The 16,549-nt window shown below is 43.7% G+C and overlaps 3 protein-coding genes across 3 annotated transcripts; all 3 read left to right on the top strand.

Annotated features, from left to right (window-relative positions):
• Positions 1-2,281: 2,281 nt before the first annotated feature.
• On the top strand, positions 2,282-2,578 carry AOL_s00004g278 (uncharacterized protein; the record flags this gene model as incomplete). The annotated part of the gene is made up of 2 exons (XM_011118928.1): positions 2,282-2,332; positions 2,417-2,578. The coding sequence occupies 2 exons, from the start codon at positions 2,282-2,284 to the stop codon at positions 2,576-2,578; spliced, it is 213 nt and encodes a 70-aa protein (XP_011117230.1).
• Positions 2,579-7,000: 4,422 nt separating this feature from the next.
• Positions 7,001-8,273, top strand: AOL_s00004g277 (uncharacterized protein; the record flags this gene model as incomplete). Its single annotated transcript, XM_011118927.1, has 2 exons — positions 7,001-7,586; positions 7,660-8,273. 2 exons carry the CDS (start codon positions 7,001-7,003, stop codon positions 8,271-8,273), a joined length of 1,200 nt encoding a protein of 399 aa, XP_011117229.1.
• Positions 8,274-10,519: 2,246 nt separating this feature from the next.
• On the top strand, positions 10,520-10,732 carry AOL_s00004g276 (uncharacterized protein; the record flags this gene model as incomplete). Its single annotated transcript, XM_011118926.1, has 1 exon — positions 10,520-10,732. One exon carries the CDS (start codon positions 10,520-10,522, stop codon positions 10,730-10,732), a length of 213 nt encoding a protein of 70 aa, XP_011117228.1.
• Between the last annotated feature and the right edge of the window lie 5,817 nt (positions 10,733-16,549).

Raw genomic sequence — 16,549 nt, 5'->3', positions numbered from 1 at the left:
TCGGACGCCATACATGAGAGACTTGCAGATACTTCCTATACTTGTGCAACTTATTGGAAAAGAAGCTGCATATCCCAAAATTCAACCCTCATCTAGCTGGTAATTTTTGACGATTGGCATTCTTGACGACTGCTTTCGGCAAAGCTCGAGATCTAACAAAAAGCTTTTCAACGCCATTTCTCAAGGATGTGCTCGAACCCTTTCCATGCTAGGTAATTAATAATTTGCATGGGTCATACATAACATCATGAGGCATGATTGCAAGGATTCACAAAAAAAAATTTTGACATCTGCAGCTAGAATAACGGGTAGATAATCGGTTGTTCACAAGACAAGTTCGGCTGCGAAGATGTACGCTGTGGCAGGGTCTTGAGATCTCCGGACAAGCATATATCCAAAATCATGATTATTCTCCCTCGTTTATGCATGGGCAGCCGAGGACATCATTTTTGGGGTGAATCTTGCGAGGATGATCCAACAATAGAACAAACTAGAGGGCATTCTCAACCGCTGTAGACGGTCATCCGGACGCTGCGGATAGAAAGGAACACCCGATCGGTTCCCTAGATCAGGATCAGGATCTCCAGTCCTTAACAGCATATTTCCAGGAATATTACTGGTCATCTTCCGCTTAATTCCCGTTTGCTCATGTAAGGGGCAAAAGGGAGTGAATATTTCAAAGAGAGAAAAATGAAAGATCAAAGTGCACATGACTGACTATCTCGAGGGGAGACGAGCTCGTCTTTTTTTTGGTGTCTCTCAATCCTTACACCGATTTCGAATATGGGCTGAGGAAACGGAACACAATCATGTTAAACGAGGATAAACGTGGGAAAGGCATGCCGTGATTGTTATCAGGGTGGGTCATAGCGTGTGAGACCACGTTTTATGCCCTTACTCCAAGACAAAACCCTTTGAGAGCATTTCTGAGGGAAACGAGGAGGTGCATTTCTTCGATTACCCAGGGATCAGATGATCATGGGCTCGTCGAGACCTCTCTCGCTTCGAATTTGATGATAATCCCATGTAAGGCTACGGGATGCCACACGAAATCGAGATCCACTTTGTAAAACTCTCCTTTCTGTCGCACTTTGGTAATATCGTTTAATTGCTTGACCGAGCTGACCCGAGTGCGAGATGATGATCCAAGTCTTGGGAGCAAGACATCAAAAGCGAAAAGCGGCTTATCCGTTAGATGGAATCTCCCAGACACTCATTCTCGGTAAACGCACGGAGGCCGCGAAATAAGCAGTCCTCTCGGGTTTGGGAATTTGCCGGCTGGGTTTTCTGCAAATGAACACTTCAGGAATATTAATAACAGCTGTTGGATATTTGGAACTCTCTCTCGTCCGATGCGCTGCAAACGGCGAAGCCCTTGCTGCCTTACAGTAGCTCAAGGCTTATGCAAAGGAACTCCTCATAATCATGATGTAGAGCTTTTTTCCTTCTTTCTCAGAGGGTTTGTCGAATTGGGTTCGATCGAATGATTAGGACCGTAGTTGCTATAGCCTTTCAGGCCAACTTTTGTGGCCGACTGTGCCGTTTTGCCCGCAAATTGCGCATATATGGCCCTCAAAACGCTTGGGCATTTGCCTTGGCCATCGAAAGATGATATCTGAGGATGAAACTTTGGGTGGAGCCTCTTCGAATCGCAATCCGACCAAATCCCCACCGTGTACGAAACACAGGTGCCAATGCCGTCCCGATAGCCGAGTAGAGGAAGGCAAGTGAGAGTGCTCACCCTTTGATCTCCGTTGTTTGCTGGCTAGTTTTTGCGAGGGCCAAGTTGGAGTGCATGTGTTAGTTTGCGATCCATGAATTCAGATTGATTGTTTTCAGCAACCGGAGTCGCAATTCGACCAAACGGCTCAATCAACTTCATGCGATGGGCCACTTTGCTGGCAACCCGAGATGTTTCAATTCGATATAGTGGAAACGATCTGCTGGCTCATGCGCCATCATGATTGGGTGGGCAAATGACCTCGAGGCGGAGGACAACGCATAGTCACGGCAGGGGGACTCGGTGTACTTCGTGTACTTCTTTCCAGAAGTGCGGTACTTCCATACAGACTGGACCACGAGGATAACCAGATGCAGGACACAAGAAACCAGCATTAGCATGGACTAACTAAACATCAGACCAGGCTGTCTGTGGAATGGAAATGAATGTGCTGGAGATTTCTGGCAAATGAGAGCGATGACCCAACGCTAGCAGCCGCTAACCATAGACAGCAATTATCTTCAAAAACCATCTCGTCGGTGTCGGTTGCTCCAATCAGCGATGTCTCCACGGGCTTCCCAGCAAGCGGAAACCGAAAATTCTGGAAAGGAGGTGTGGGTGGGGAAGGGCTTGCCGACGATACAGATGGGGGAAATCCTGATTCGAATTTCCCCAACGTCCATATTTGAAAAACAGCCTGATTTTCTGGTGACTGCTCCGCAGATTGACGTAAAGATTCCCTGCTACTGCTTCAAGGTGGCAAAGAATGGCATTGCTGAAAGAGACCACCTTCATATGACTAAAGCTGAATATCGTCCGATCCTTAGCCAATCAGAGCCCGGCCGCGATGAGCGATAAGGAAACATGCCCAGGCCTGTCTCTGATTAAAATTGAAGGGATTTTTCTGGAGGAGCGCGCCTCCCAAGAATAAAATCTGGGTTAGACCAGCACAGGAAGGAGACAGGGCCTCCCCGCAAGATGTGGCTTGCACGGACGGAATGGTATCTTGGTGACAGTGCGCAGCCTGGTTAGTGTCTTGAATTCGCAAGATCCAGCATGTGGCTGATATCATTCTTTTGCTATTGTTGCCTCTGGATTATATTAACAAGAATTTTTATGCACTCGTCGAAATCCGGTCGGCCATGTTGGGAGCAAGAACCGATATGTACAGGTGAAGAGAGAAAAACTGTACCTTTTCTCCATGATACATACATATGTACATCGTCAAAGCAGGAGACTCCACTTCAGCACGAGTATCTGGAGATCGGGCTTATTTTCGTGGCTCCAATCGGTTAGCATTCGGCCTTAGCTACTTTTGACATCGCCTAATTCTGATGACTGTCTATTATTATCAAAAGCTACTGTATCCTCTCGGCTTTAAGCCCGTGGAAGCGACTTCCCAAATTAACAGCGTGAATAAGGGGAAAAAACTTCTTAACAAAGTTGCATATGTGTGGGGTGTGTGAAGGAAGTAACAATTTCAGGAAGCTCAAAGCTAATATTCATGTATATAACGGTAAGCTATAACGGTATAGGCGACAGCCTATAGGCCAACGTTCAATGTCGGGCAAGGAAGACTCTGTTTCGTCCAGGTATGGAAGTAGCTGTCAGAGCAGCCATTGTCTTGCGGTATGTACCGCTTAGCAAGATTATCGAAAGCTAGTTTTCCACGATGGACGTACGAGGCCTGGACCCCACCAAGGGGATGGTCCAAGGATCGATCTCGATACTAGTGTAAAGGGTAAAAAGATGCCTAAATAGCATCTGCTCAACCTGTGTACTTGTTAAGTACAGAGTATTTTCTAGCCTCGTAGATCGTTCAACTCAGCCCTTGCACCAGCCAGCGGCTGTAGATACTTTGGCAGCATGTATTGTACAGATGGGTACCTTGTTATTGAGGAAGGATCAAGGTACCTTCTTGAGCTTCTTAGCTTGTTTCTCTCAACGAAATGCACGCAACCTAAATGCAGAAGCGAGATAGTTTATTTTTGTTGGCAGATTGGGGCGAGGAGCGTCTAGTTTGCAAATGTATTTCTGATGTACCAGCTATACTTCCAAATCGTTACCCTGCATGGAAAGTCCGAACGGGTGATATGCTCCAGTCGACATGCGAAACAGAGCAGAATGGACCTGGGGTATACATGACACCAATACGGGGGGCGTTTTGCCTCAGAGACGGCCTAGAAGGGAATGGGAATTTAGTATTTCGACATATTGAATCCTAATAAGGGTACAAGCAAGTCATTCGACATGTTTTGTGCCTTCAGACCGAGCCGAGCGGAGTAAACAATCATTTTAGCAAGCCATCAAAAACAAAAGTTTAAGTTTAAGTTATCATACAATACATATATGTAAATAGGTTTTATTAGGGAGCGTACTGTCACAAAAGGGAATATGCGGCTGCTGGGGTCTATCAGATTACGATCTTATGGGCGGCTGTTGCAGTGCCGGTTTTCTGACAGCGAAATTCGAATCTGAGTACGTACCGAGCAACGTTATTAGTGATCAGGAGCATGGGATCGGTCGATCTGATGACGCCCAACGGCTAACGTATAACCAATGAAGACCTGATCCATCGACGGGCCTTCTAACTGATGTTACTTTTATAGTTCGCCAACACACTTAATAGGAATAGAGGGTGGCTAGTGACTAACCTCAGGCGCAAGAGAGTGTTTGGCCTGGCGCAACATTGTTGAGTTATAATATATATTATATGAGTACAGGTCAACGTTGTAAAACACTAGAAGCCAGAAGTTTGTCCTCACATGTGATAGTACTGTATTTCCAACGGATAATTATGTATACATGACTTCGGCGAGGGAAATCTTTCGAGTCCAACCTCATTGCATGCATCAGTTGGTCTTTTTTATGATGGCTTGCTGCAATTCTATGCAAGGTTCTAATGATGCATGCCTTGGGCTTAAGAATAACTAACATTTTAACAGCCGCGAGGAAATTCAAAATGCAACAATACATACTTACTAAGTACTTACTTAGAATAGTACTACATCATCATTTGATAGTCGGTCTATCATAAAAAAAAAAAAAAGAGTACAAAGAATGGCCGATATGTCATTCGAATGGCAAAAATCATAATCAAATGCGCCAAAGAAAGTAGCCTTCCGAGTGGGCCAGGTACTCAACGGTACTCCTATTTCCTTGGCTTTCGCGTCAGCCCGCGTAAGGGCAGGGGTATGGCCAACCAAGCATACCATTATCCAGGCTGTCGAAGAAAAGCATCCATCGGCACAGACTCCATATCAAGATTTGAAAAACAAATCATGGGGGGAAAAAAAGCGACCGCCGATGACCAGCGTGCAGACTGCGCATCTTGGAATTTGTTTTTTTTTAGATTGATTGATTGATTCTCGGTTCTGTGGAGTCGTGTATTGTCTGTATGTCTTGATGTATTGATGTATGTACCTGCTCGAGTTTTCGCCGCTTGAGCAGGTACTTCGGCATGTAGGATACCTATCCTTCTCCAGTTTGTTCACCCACCATCGTCACCTGGTACCTTTTGGATCGCTCTCGCAAGGAAAAAAAGCAGGCATAAGGATTCGAAGTAACACTCCTCACAAAATGACTGTCAAAGTACAAATCTGTACCTAACCGACGCATGGCACTGGGATTTGGAAGAAGAATGGCAAACCAAAAAAGCAAATCCTTGCCTCCGAGTACATACATACATACCGTGTACACAGTACGGTGCTGTCCTCCTTCACACAGGATTTCCCTTTGCTGCTAATTTTGCTCAGAAGTGTGTGTACTGAACCCAGTCTAGTCTCTGGGTCGTTTGAGTCGTGTTACTCTCTCGTGGGTCAGGTTCCATCCGTATTTGCTCCGACGAGCCACTCATTTTGTTCCAAATGATATGCAATACATACACGCACATGCATGCGGTCTGAGAAAAAACAGAGCAGGCAGGCTACTGTACAAAGCTGCGGCTTTGGAGACGCATACTCACACACGTACCGACCCTAAGACGAGGGCAGTTCCGGAGGGACCAAAAAAATGTCATAGCCATGTTTTCTTCTTCGCCATATCGTTAAACCCTCCTTGTTGGAAAGGAAGGGAAAAAAAGAAAAGAGAAGAACAGAAAAAGAAAAAGAAAAAAGTAATGTACATATGTACATTTAGCAGCTTGTAAGCCAAAAGGCCGAAGGGGAAGTATTACACATTCAGGAGACCCTCTAGGCATTAGCTGGTGGTAGCTCCTCCAAGAACAGACTCTTTACCTTTACCTTTACAGCCCCCAGACTAGCCATACCAGACCAGACCAGACCAGACCGAGGAGAAGGAGAAATTTGCTGGGTCTTGTTAGTAGCTGCTTACACTTCATATCGGTCATAAAGGCACTTTCACTCAGTCGGGGGCAGAGTGGCACACACCACCGAAATCTTAATCCGTTCAAACTTGGGTTTTTTCCCCCCTCGCACTCGTCACACCGCAGAGACAGCCAACAGCCCAGCCAGCGAAGGATAGTACTATAGAAAAAGCAAAACCAGTAGGGTTGAAAGAAGAAAAGAAAGAAAAGAAGAAGAAGAAGAAGACAGAAAAAGAAAAGAGAGAAATAAAGAAAGAAAGAAAGAAAGAAAGAAGAAAAAGCAAATTGACGAAGAAGTTCTATCATTCGCCCTTAAGTTCGTTCGATAATAGAACTCTCCCCACCATTAGCCCTCCACACCCCTTGCCTGCGGTGTAGTGACGAATAAGAAGAAAGGACCTCGCATTGCTTGTACAACTCAGTTCTCCATACTACCGGACTTTCCTACTTATAGCATTATTGCTTGCTTTGCTTTGCGACGTTCCTCAAATACCTCACCACTTCCAACCTCGATTTTTATATATCTTCACTACATTCCCTCTATACTCAAATATTTCTATACATACACTCATACATACTTATTATTCTATTGCTTCGAATTCTGTTTGTTGAATTTCACCAAACAGACAGAATATATATCTTGCCAGATCTTTCTCTTCGACTTGATTTGACTTGCCGGATGACATTGCAGTAATTCGAAAATCGTCTTTTATATAACATCCAAATACATCCCCTACCGACACTTTCTCTATCTCTATATCTCTCTCTCTCCGACAATTTAACTACTACTACTACTTACTACTACTACTACTACTACTACTACTACTACTACTACTACTACTACTACTACTACTCTCTCTATATCTTATTTCTACACCAGTCAGTCTCTTTGTGCTGCAAGTTCTCATTCGCTACCAAGTTCAACCTCATCACAACACATCTCACAACACATAAACATGTCGGACATCTCGTTACCCTCCCAGGTTGCTCTCACCGCCAGACCAGAGGACAGAATAGGCCACCTACTCGCTGGTAGAATAGAACTCACCGGCATCTTGGGTGTTGGTGCATATGGCGTCGTCTACACCGCGGTCGACATTTACACTCACATTCCATATGCCGTCAAGGCTCTATCCAGAGTTGGGCTCGATTCGCGACAGCGCAGGTTCCAGGAACGGGAAATCGCCCTGCATCACCGTGCTAGCGCACATCCAAATGTTGTCAACCTTGTCAAGATCATTTCTGATATTGACTGTACTTATGTCATTATCGAATACTGCCCAGAAGGTGATCTCTTCACAAACATTACCGAACATGGTAACTTCGTAGGCAACGACATCTTGGCCAAGAGGGTCTTCCTTCAACTCTTGGATGCTGTAGAGTACTGCCACTCCTTGGGAATCTACCATCGGGATCTAAAACCAGAGAACATCTTGGTCACCGATAATGGAACCCAAGTTAAACTCGCAGACTTTGGTCTTGCTACTACAGAACCAATCACCTCTGACTTTGGCTGTGGTTCCACTTTCTATATGTCACCTGGTAAGTACACTCACACATATCGATGATATATAAAAAAAACATCACATGATGCTAACAACTTTTCTTTTTATAGAGTGCCAACAGTCTCCATCTAGAGGATCTGCTTGTTATGCTTCTGCTCCAAATGATATCTGGTCCCTTGGTGTCATCCTTGTCAACCTCACATGTGGACGAAACCCATGGAAGCGTGCTTCGCAGAGCGATAGCACTTTCCGAGCTTTCTTGAAGGATCCCGGTTTCCTCAGGACCATTCTTCCATTGTCTGCCGAATTGGACTTGATTCTGCGCAGGATCTTTGAGATCAACCCAGCCAAGAGGATCACCATCCCAGAGCTTCGCTACAGGATCCATCACTGTTCCAGATTCACCACCAACAGCCCACTCGACAGCCCACCACTCAGCGAGACTAACTCTTCTCCAAATATCTCTGTCACCGACATGTTCCAACTCCCACCCCAGGTTTACAATGGACAAGTTCCAATCCCAGCTTCTCTCCGAAATAACAACCATGGCTACTCTTCAAGATCATCCAGCAATTCTTCTGCAGGTACACCAATTACACCATCTGTTGCAGATGAGTACGCTCCTCTTTCATTCCAATATAAAAACGCCTGGAGTCCCTTCGATGGAGTCAAATACATCGTCGCACAACCACCAGCACTTCCTCAAAGCATCCAAGCCTGCTAGAGGGTGCTCTAATAACCTTTCAATTCTTTTATAAAATATATAACCTTCAAATGATTTCCTAATTTTCATGAAAATATACGGCTTGGGGAACTATGATTTCTTTTTTCTTTTTTCTTTTATCTCAACAATCGTTACAACTTGATACCACTGGAGCTTGTTTGTCTTTTACAACCACATATAAAGCATGTATGGAGTTTTTTTGGGGATTTTATCCGGCTGTTTGTTTTTCTATTATTTCCTATGTCAAACTCATTACCTATGATACCTGTATGATTGGAGGGCATTATTATTCTAGCAAAAGATGTCATGGTTTTTATTCTTTTTGATTACTTTTTGGGGGGTGGGGTTTATTCTATTACTTTTGGGGCACTGGGGAGCATCACAATTGAGAATATCAAACTCGATCGTTTCCATTTCTTCTTGCAATTTTATATCATTCAAAACGGGATTTTTCTTTACATTATACATCCTTCTGCTTTTCAGTAATCTTTCTGGCGCAGTCTCTATCATATCATTTAACGTCTTTCTTCTCAGAAAGAATGGTACATATTTTCCCTTTGCTTTCAAAAAAAAATGATATCCAAAATATACCGCTTTGCAGTTTTATTCCCTATCAATTGTTTTGGGATTTATACTGGCTCTTTTCGCTTCTCGCAACTTTTTGTATGTCTGCAAACGACCAGTTCAAGAAGTTTCAACTCCCTTTCGAGTTTCTCTTTTTTTTTTTTTTTTTCCACCTGTGAATAAAAAAAAATTGGAGGTTCATCCTCCTCTTTCAAAAGGATCTATCTATTCATAGAAATCAAACTACTTACAAAATGGAAATCATAATAAATCTCCCTTCCGTGAACGAACACATATGCTTTTTGCTTCTAGAGCTCCCTCCTCAACCTTCTAGTGCGGTTTCCAGCCAAGCGCACATGTATAGAAAACAAAACACACCAAAAAACAACCATACCCAAAACAAGTAAAATAGCCCGCAAGGCGAAGGACCCGGCTGTCAGAAAAGGTTATAGGGACGACAAATTGCAAACCAGTAAAACGTCACTCTTGTTTCCCATTTGTGGCGACAGATGCGACATATAACTTCCCGGGGCGGGGGGTAAAAGTGCAAGCATGGCTTATCGTTGCCATTGTTTCCGTAGGTTGGTTTTTTTTTTAATTTTGGGAGAAGAGAGAACAAATTTCGGTTCATTTTTTTTCATTTTTTTAAAGTTGTTATTTTTTTGAAGTTCAGCTCTCGCGGGCTTTGCAACAAGGCACAAAAACGTGGGAGAAGGCAGTTCGTAGGTTTACGTGAAACGGCGCTCTCGAAAGGCCGAATTACTCTTTCTCTCTTTCAGCCTGTTTGTTGGTTGAAAGGGTCCAATTACGCTTTTGTGGAATGAAGGACACCCATATCAAAATGTCAACGGTACTTTTGAATTCTGTTCCAAAAATAAACCAGGGAATGAGAATACGGAGGAGAGAGAATAACTATAGGCAAATACTTAATTATTATTTCTTGAAGTTGATAAGTCTGCTGGCGCATGAAAATCGACAAGAGTTTGGACATGCCGGGATATGTACCAAGCCGTCTCCTAAATTTATGACCAACAACCGCTGTAGCCGGGGTCCGTCTGAAGAACCACCCGCCGCCGGTTATTACATACAAACGCATATATCTACTTATTTTATTGGTATCTTTTTTGGCTTCATTTCACGTACGAAATTATCAGGTATTTTGAGATATGACATTACTCTGTATTATTTTGAGATATCAATGCTAGTCAGCTTTTTGCGCCAGTCATTTTAAGGTTTACTCTGCTGCTCGTCTCCTCATGCGCTAAAAGCAGCCATGCTGAACTCAAAAATCCGCAAAAGTCAAAAGGGGGGAGATGTATGTTTTGTAGATGCTTGTTTGATTATACATATAATTTACTGACTTATGTACTTACATACATAACATCTGGTCATGCGGCAGACCGCGGACGGCATTCTCCAGGGTACGCACTTACTGACATACATCCAGACACACATGTGCATACTTTTACCCCATAAACGACCACAAGCGGAAAGTTAGTATTAAGATTCCACAGAAGCAAGGTCTGACTGTCGAGTCTGCCACCGATTTTTGCATTGCGTGTATATCACATACTCCTGAGAGCCGGCCGTCCCTAAAAAAAATAAAAATAAAAGAATTCAGGAACGGGACCCCAGCTTTTGTTGCATGACTTAACGTTTGCCCCCCTATATAAGCCAATCAAATGCACGGAACCCGGTGTCTCACCACACTAATCGTAATCGAGAGGATCCAAGGCTATAAGACTCTCGGTGTTATAAGCCGATCCATGGCCAGAGGGGTAGATATCGAAATCACATTCGCAACCTCGCGTCTGACCGCAAAAGGATCCTCAAGGGCTAAACTCTCGATCTTCAAGGTTTTAGGTAGTATCGTACGGACTTATGTATGTATGTAAGGTATCGTGGGTATACATACCAAATAGTCTAGTTTAAGCTCTAGGTTTCTACCAGCTGACGTTCGATTCGCCAGCAACGTGTGGATGAACAATCAATCAATCAATTTGCAGTCTTAAAGCATGCGGCACTGAAGATCGAGGTCTTCGATATGCAATCGTAAAACAGCCGAAGTAGACACGCATACGCAACCGCTTACCAGGCAGTATTGGTTACTTACTTCTCAGTTGTAGGCTTAGTTTTTTTTTTTTTTTTTTTCCCCGAATGGCCTGGCCTTGGCCTTTGGTTCATAATGGTCAGTTTTCCGACTGATCCGGCTATAAACATGCTGTTAGAGTTTCGAAAGCAGCCTCAAAGTTCAATAGATTGTCACTTTTATACTCCGTAACTTGTAACTTGCGACACGGCAACTTTGATGGCCGCGTTCGCCTAGTCAGACGATTACCACTGATTGGTAACACTACCCTGCCAATCATCCCAAAACTTTATGCCCAGTAAGTGTTCGACATCCACGGGCTAGACTACATCCCCTTCCTGTTTTCTATTCCTTAGTGTATAAGAATCCAACTTAAACATTTAATATCTTGGAAACCCAAACCCTTTTGCGATACAGCCGATGCCACTGCCGGGATAACTTCATGTCATGTACTATGTACTTTGTACTTACTTACTTACTTGCATCCCGCTGTAGGAATTCTGTACAGATAGAGCTTCAAGGGGCTGATATATTCTAGATGCAGGACCTGACCTTGCAGTGTAGATCCTAGTAGATTGAGGAAGGATCACTCTGACATGGAGCAAGGTTCACCGACTTATACATTCTTCGTACCAAGAACTTAAGTACTTGGTATATACTATACTGCGGAGTATAGACCTTCTATGTATGAATATGGCCTCGCAAGCTGGCTTGGTATTTGGCTCTTCTCGGCCTCCACAGGCCTGTCTACGTAAGTATGTATAGAGTAGTATAATACGTTATAATGACAAAACATGCGTCGGTCTTGGGACCCACAGAACCTGCCCCTCGCCTATGTAGCTTCGATGCACATTCCAACGCCTCGAAGGCCAAGGGGGCAATACCTAAAGGGACCGATTTCTTACCTGCGAGGCTGTTTAGACCTTCTGTGTATGAGACATCATCTGCTCGGATCGGTGTGCTACAGCAGGATCTCGAGACGATTACCCTGCATTGCCTTTTTTTCTCGCCTGCAGCACCGCGGGAAACGAAGGGTAAAAAAAACGCAAAGTCTGGTTTTATTCCTTGACCATTTATTTCCTTCAGAAGAACCTTCCTTTCCTTCCCCTCTCTCCTTCTTGTCTCGCCACCATGCTATGCTGTAAGTGCTGTAGAAACTGCCATGTGCGAAATGTAATAACACGGGAAGTTATATGCCTAAGAGGAATTAACGGTCCCACCCTCGTCAATTCTCTCGCGGTGGCTTGTCAGGGATGTTTAGTTTGCGAGAGACATTTTCAGGTACCAGATACCCTTATTTCCACAGCAAATCTTAACGGCGACAAGTATCCGAACCAGCAGACTTTAAAGTACTTTCGGCTTCTGAAAAGTGGGTCTGTGCTTGCTTGCTTTGCCTGCTTTTACTTTTACTTTGCCTACTTTTGCGGCCTGGTTTGTTCTGCAACAGCCTCTCTTACTCTTTTAAGTGATATCGTGCCAGCCTCTCCCTTCGAAATCCTGTCCAATTCCCCACATGAAAGAGTTATTAACGTCGACTTATTACCCCACCATCTAATACCTAAGCTTACCATGACATGATATCGCGATGTGCTTACCCAATTTCATCTATCTTGCAGCGCTCGCTGCATGCAAAGAAAGAAGCCCAAGTAGTTCGTTCGGGATGAAAAGACACAAACAGGCCCCCTTAACTTGCCTATTTGTCTATTTCACTCAACATCAAACCTCGCCAATCAATCTAGCCGTCCTGCATATGCCTTGCATATAGGATTGGAATGGAGACAGCTCTCTTTCTCTCTCTCTCCCCCCTTCCTCTGAGGGGTTGTTCCGCGTCTTGAATAGCCCCCCTTTTGTGCATTTGCACATACGATACGAGCCTCTGACCTAACCTGCGGTCGGTCGGTCGGTCGGTCGGTCGGTCAAAAGCTGATCTGTACTCCAGATGTAGCCCATAGATTTTACAGGCCTGCCATGATGGCGTTTCATCCGATAAAAAACGAAATCAGAAAAAAGTGCCGAATGATCCGCCTTGATGGTTGTGGCTTGCCCCAAAAAAATAAAACCCTCCTAAACTGTACCTAGGTATATTAGGTATGTACACAGTGCAAGTGCTGTGCACATGGCCAATATGCTATGCAATGGATGGTGAATTTAGTTTCTGGACTGCAGTGCAGATGGATCCGCTGTCAACATATCAGTGGACCGAAGACAGTCATGTTACATGTTCCACTCGATCGAGGAACTTTCGATGCCTTCCTTTTCTTTTCTTCGAAGGTGTCGACTCACTGACTATAATGACCCACTTGTCCTTCTAAGTACTATTGTATATGTAATTAGTATACTATGTACTATGCTCACCAGTTTGTGATATCATATGCGGCCACTATTATTACAATATACTCCTATGTAAGTGGTAGAAGGGGCCAAGAGGCCCACAAATCAGCGACACTATTTGCGCCGAATGTGCGAACCAAACATGGCTATCGGGACCGAAGAGGGTATCCACAAGTTGTTAACCTGCCCAGCCGGCCGTTTCCTTTCGACTCCTGGAATCACCTAGTAATCACCAGCATCCACTATCAGGCTTTGTGAGATAGTTTAACGGTACTAGCAAGGAAGTTTGCAAATCATCATGATACCTATAGATCTCGGGATATATCCAAAAACGAGCCTGTTTGTATGTAAAAGCGGATACGAGTACTCCGGACATGGAATGGAAGTTCAAAGGAGGCGGGCGAAAACAAAAAAAAAGGCCCCGCTTCTCCAAACACCAAAGATTACCTTCATATCATTTCAATTTCTAGCCTGGTTTCGTCTCTCCGCCACGTCTTTACAAGCAACTGCATCTCGATCGCCGCTATCATGTTCCCACCGATATACATTAGTGTCTACAAGGGGACAACCCACCTTTTTTGTTTTTTTCTGTTTTTGCTAATCATGAACGCGACGATACGGAGGGTACTTACGGCTAATATTGCCCATGTACTGTCAAAAAAGTCTAGCCGATACGAATCTGATACATCACACACCACATCACCAGGCCTGCCGTTGATCAATAAACGTGAAAGATTAATACCGGCTGCGCTGTCAACTTGTTTTATTCCCCATGTGCTTGTCTTTGATATACATGAAATGCCTGTATACAATATATACTTATACATACAGACATTGAACAGGTACCCCCACAGCTAACGAAGAAAAAAAAATGCCCAGCACAGCATTCCATATGCATCGGTATAGACGGAAACCGCAGCTAGCTAGCTCATCCAAAGCAAGGGCGGATTTATCCCGGAACTCTGTACCGCTAGCCTGTCGTGACCACAGATCCGGTACTTCTGCTCCTTGGGGTAATATTAAATACGAAATAGAAAGCAAAAAAAAAAAATAGGAATTCAAAAAAAAATGCACGCATATCACATTGGATCAGAAAGTCAGGTCAGACTAAAATAAATTCCCCAATCCCACATGTGGAAAACTTTTAGCCTGACATAGAGCGTGGATCCTTTCGGATATCAGAACCCATGGATAACGGGCTGTCACATACATATGTACATACTACATATTCCCAAGCCCATTTATTCGGAATTTATGACTAGCTAACACCCTAGAATGTTCGAGCAATACCAAACTTTAAGTTGGTGCGGTGGAGCCGATCTATACTTTTGTCGGTCCTTTTTTTTTTTTTTTCGAACGAGCTCTTCGAATATACTTAGTCGTAAGTTTGATACCTAATACATGCGATTGTACTCTCAAAGCCAACTACAAGGAACAAGCATGTGAAAGCCAGCTGTTCGTGTGCTCTTGAGATGAAGTTATATCGAATGCATATACTAGCTAGCTATAGCTATAATTTGAAAAGGGAAATTGCAAATTATTTTATTCTGGTTGGGGTAACGTTGTTTTCGCAATTAATAACACTGCTCGAATTTCATATTATATTATTCGTTATCTGTGACATCGCTAATATGTCGTTAACGAACCCCGTGATATGACCTTTCTACATCACACAAGGACGTAAAAATCGCTCTGTTGTTTCAAACAACAATATCATCAAAAGAGTAATCTCAAATTCGAATTCGGGCTGAAATGTTCGACGGGGATATATAATCTTGTGGAATCGATGACGGAACCAATTACCGAAAAACCCTTACGCCATATGCGCCACATACGTGTGCGAAGGGGTTTGAAATCTAATCCCCCCGGTTCACTGTAGCCCCTCACCCGTAAGCTCGTATACTGCGAACCCATACAGAGTACTATGGTAGTTTGTACATACACACATACATCCTGGTGTTTCGAAACAACTCCAACCGCATTGCTCTACTGACACTTATTCGATGACGAGCTTTCACGTTGGATCTTACATGGGAAAACTTTAGGCCGTGATAGGCAACCCAACATTATTATTAATATTAATTAACAAGCTTATTTCCTAAAGTGTAAGCCTTTTTTTTGGTGGTGTGGAATTAACAAGCAACAGCAGTGAAGCTGGCCAAGCTTTTGATTGACATGCTGTGCCTCGTTACTAATGTGATTGTATGTAATGCGCATGTACTCCGAACGCGCGTTCGAATGTTCGACCGTCGGGGTCAGACGGACGGCTGTGGCCAATCCAAGGAATAGAATAGATATTGAATTATCACACATGTGTGCACACTCACACACACTCACACACACTTACACATCCAACATATAGAAAGAAATGTTCCAAGCGAGCTCTAGAATGTTGGTTAGAAGAAGGCTTGTACATACATTGCATACATAGATTTGTATGGATGTACCACATCCATCCCTCCTTTCTCCCGATCCGAGTGAGATTTCCTCAGTTGAAAATAGGTAGATGCTTGCTGTGGGGTCGGTTGCAATTAAATTGTTGACATGTTACCCAAAGGCTGTGCTCAGGGCTGAAGCCGGAAAGGTTTTGGGTTGGAACAACATGTGGGGAACTGTCTTTTCTAGCTTTCCCAACCATAATTATCGTATAACATATCTTTTTTGCTTCATACATAATCCACTAACGTGCATAATCGTATAGGTTTCCAACTACCTCGTTTTAGGATACTCTAGGTAGGGTAGTAGGCAACATATTTTCGGGGCCTCCCAATTCTCGGAAAAGCTAACATATCATGTCATGCAAAGGATTTGTTTTTTGAGACTATCATATGCATCCGAGATCCCCACCATACACACATGCGAGATGTAGCTATAGGGGGGGATGGTGCTCTTTACCTAAAAAGAATGTTGTAAGCCTCCAGCACTTTGCAGAAAAGAAACCCTCTCATGTTGCATGTTGGTTAACCGATATCATGAAAAGTATCAAATGTCTTTTTAGAAGAAAAAAAATGTTGAGCACAGTACGGAGTACATGCGACGCAATGTGCGTGTGGATACCTTTTTCAGCCGCGATTGCTGTGCTCCTTGCTGTGGGATCAGACCTTTCAAAAGTATCTCCTAATACGGCATGTATCCGCAAGATCATTAAATTTCCTTGAAGAATGCTTCTAATTATAAAATTTAAAAAAACGAGAGATAGCGAGACCGAAACCCGATGAATTGATGATATGATATGCATCCTTTCTACTTTCTTCAAATGATGCCCCCCCCCCTTCGCCTCGCATACCCGAGA

This window comes from Orbilia oligospora (assembly GCF_000225545.1).
Source record: "Orbilia oligospora ATCC 24927 unplaced genomic scaffold scaffold00004, whole genome shotgun sequence".
Classification (NCBI taxonomy): Eukaryota; Fungi; Ascomycota; class Orbiliomycetes; order Orbiliales; family Orbiliaceae; genus Orbilia; species Orbilia oligospora.
The sequence above is the reverse complement of the archived record's forward strand: the minus strand, read 5'-3'. Positions and strand labels throughout refer to the sequence as shown.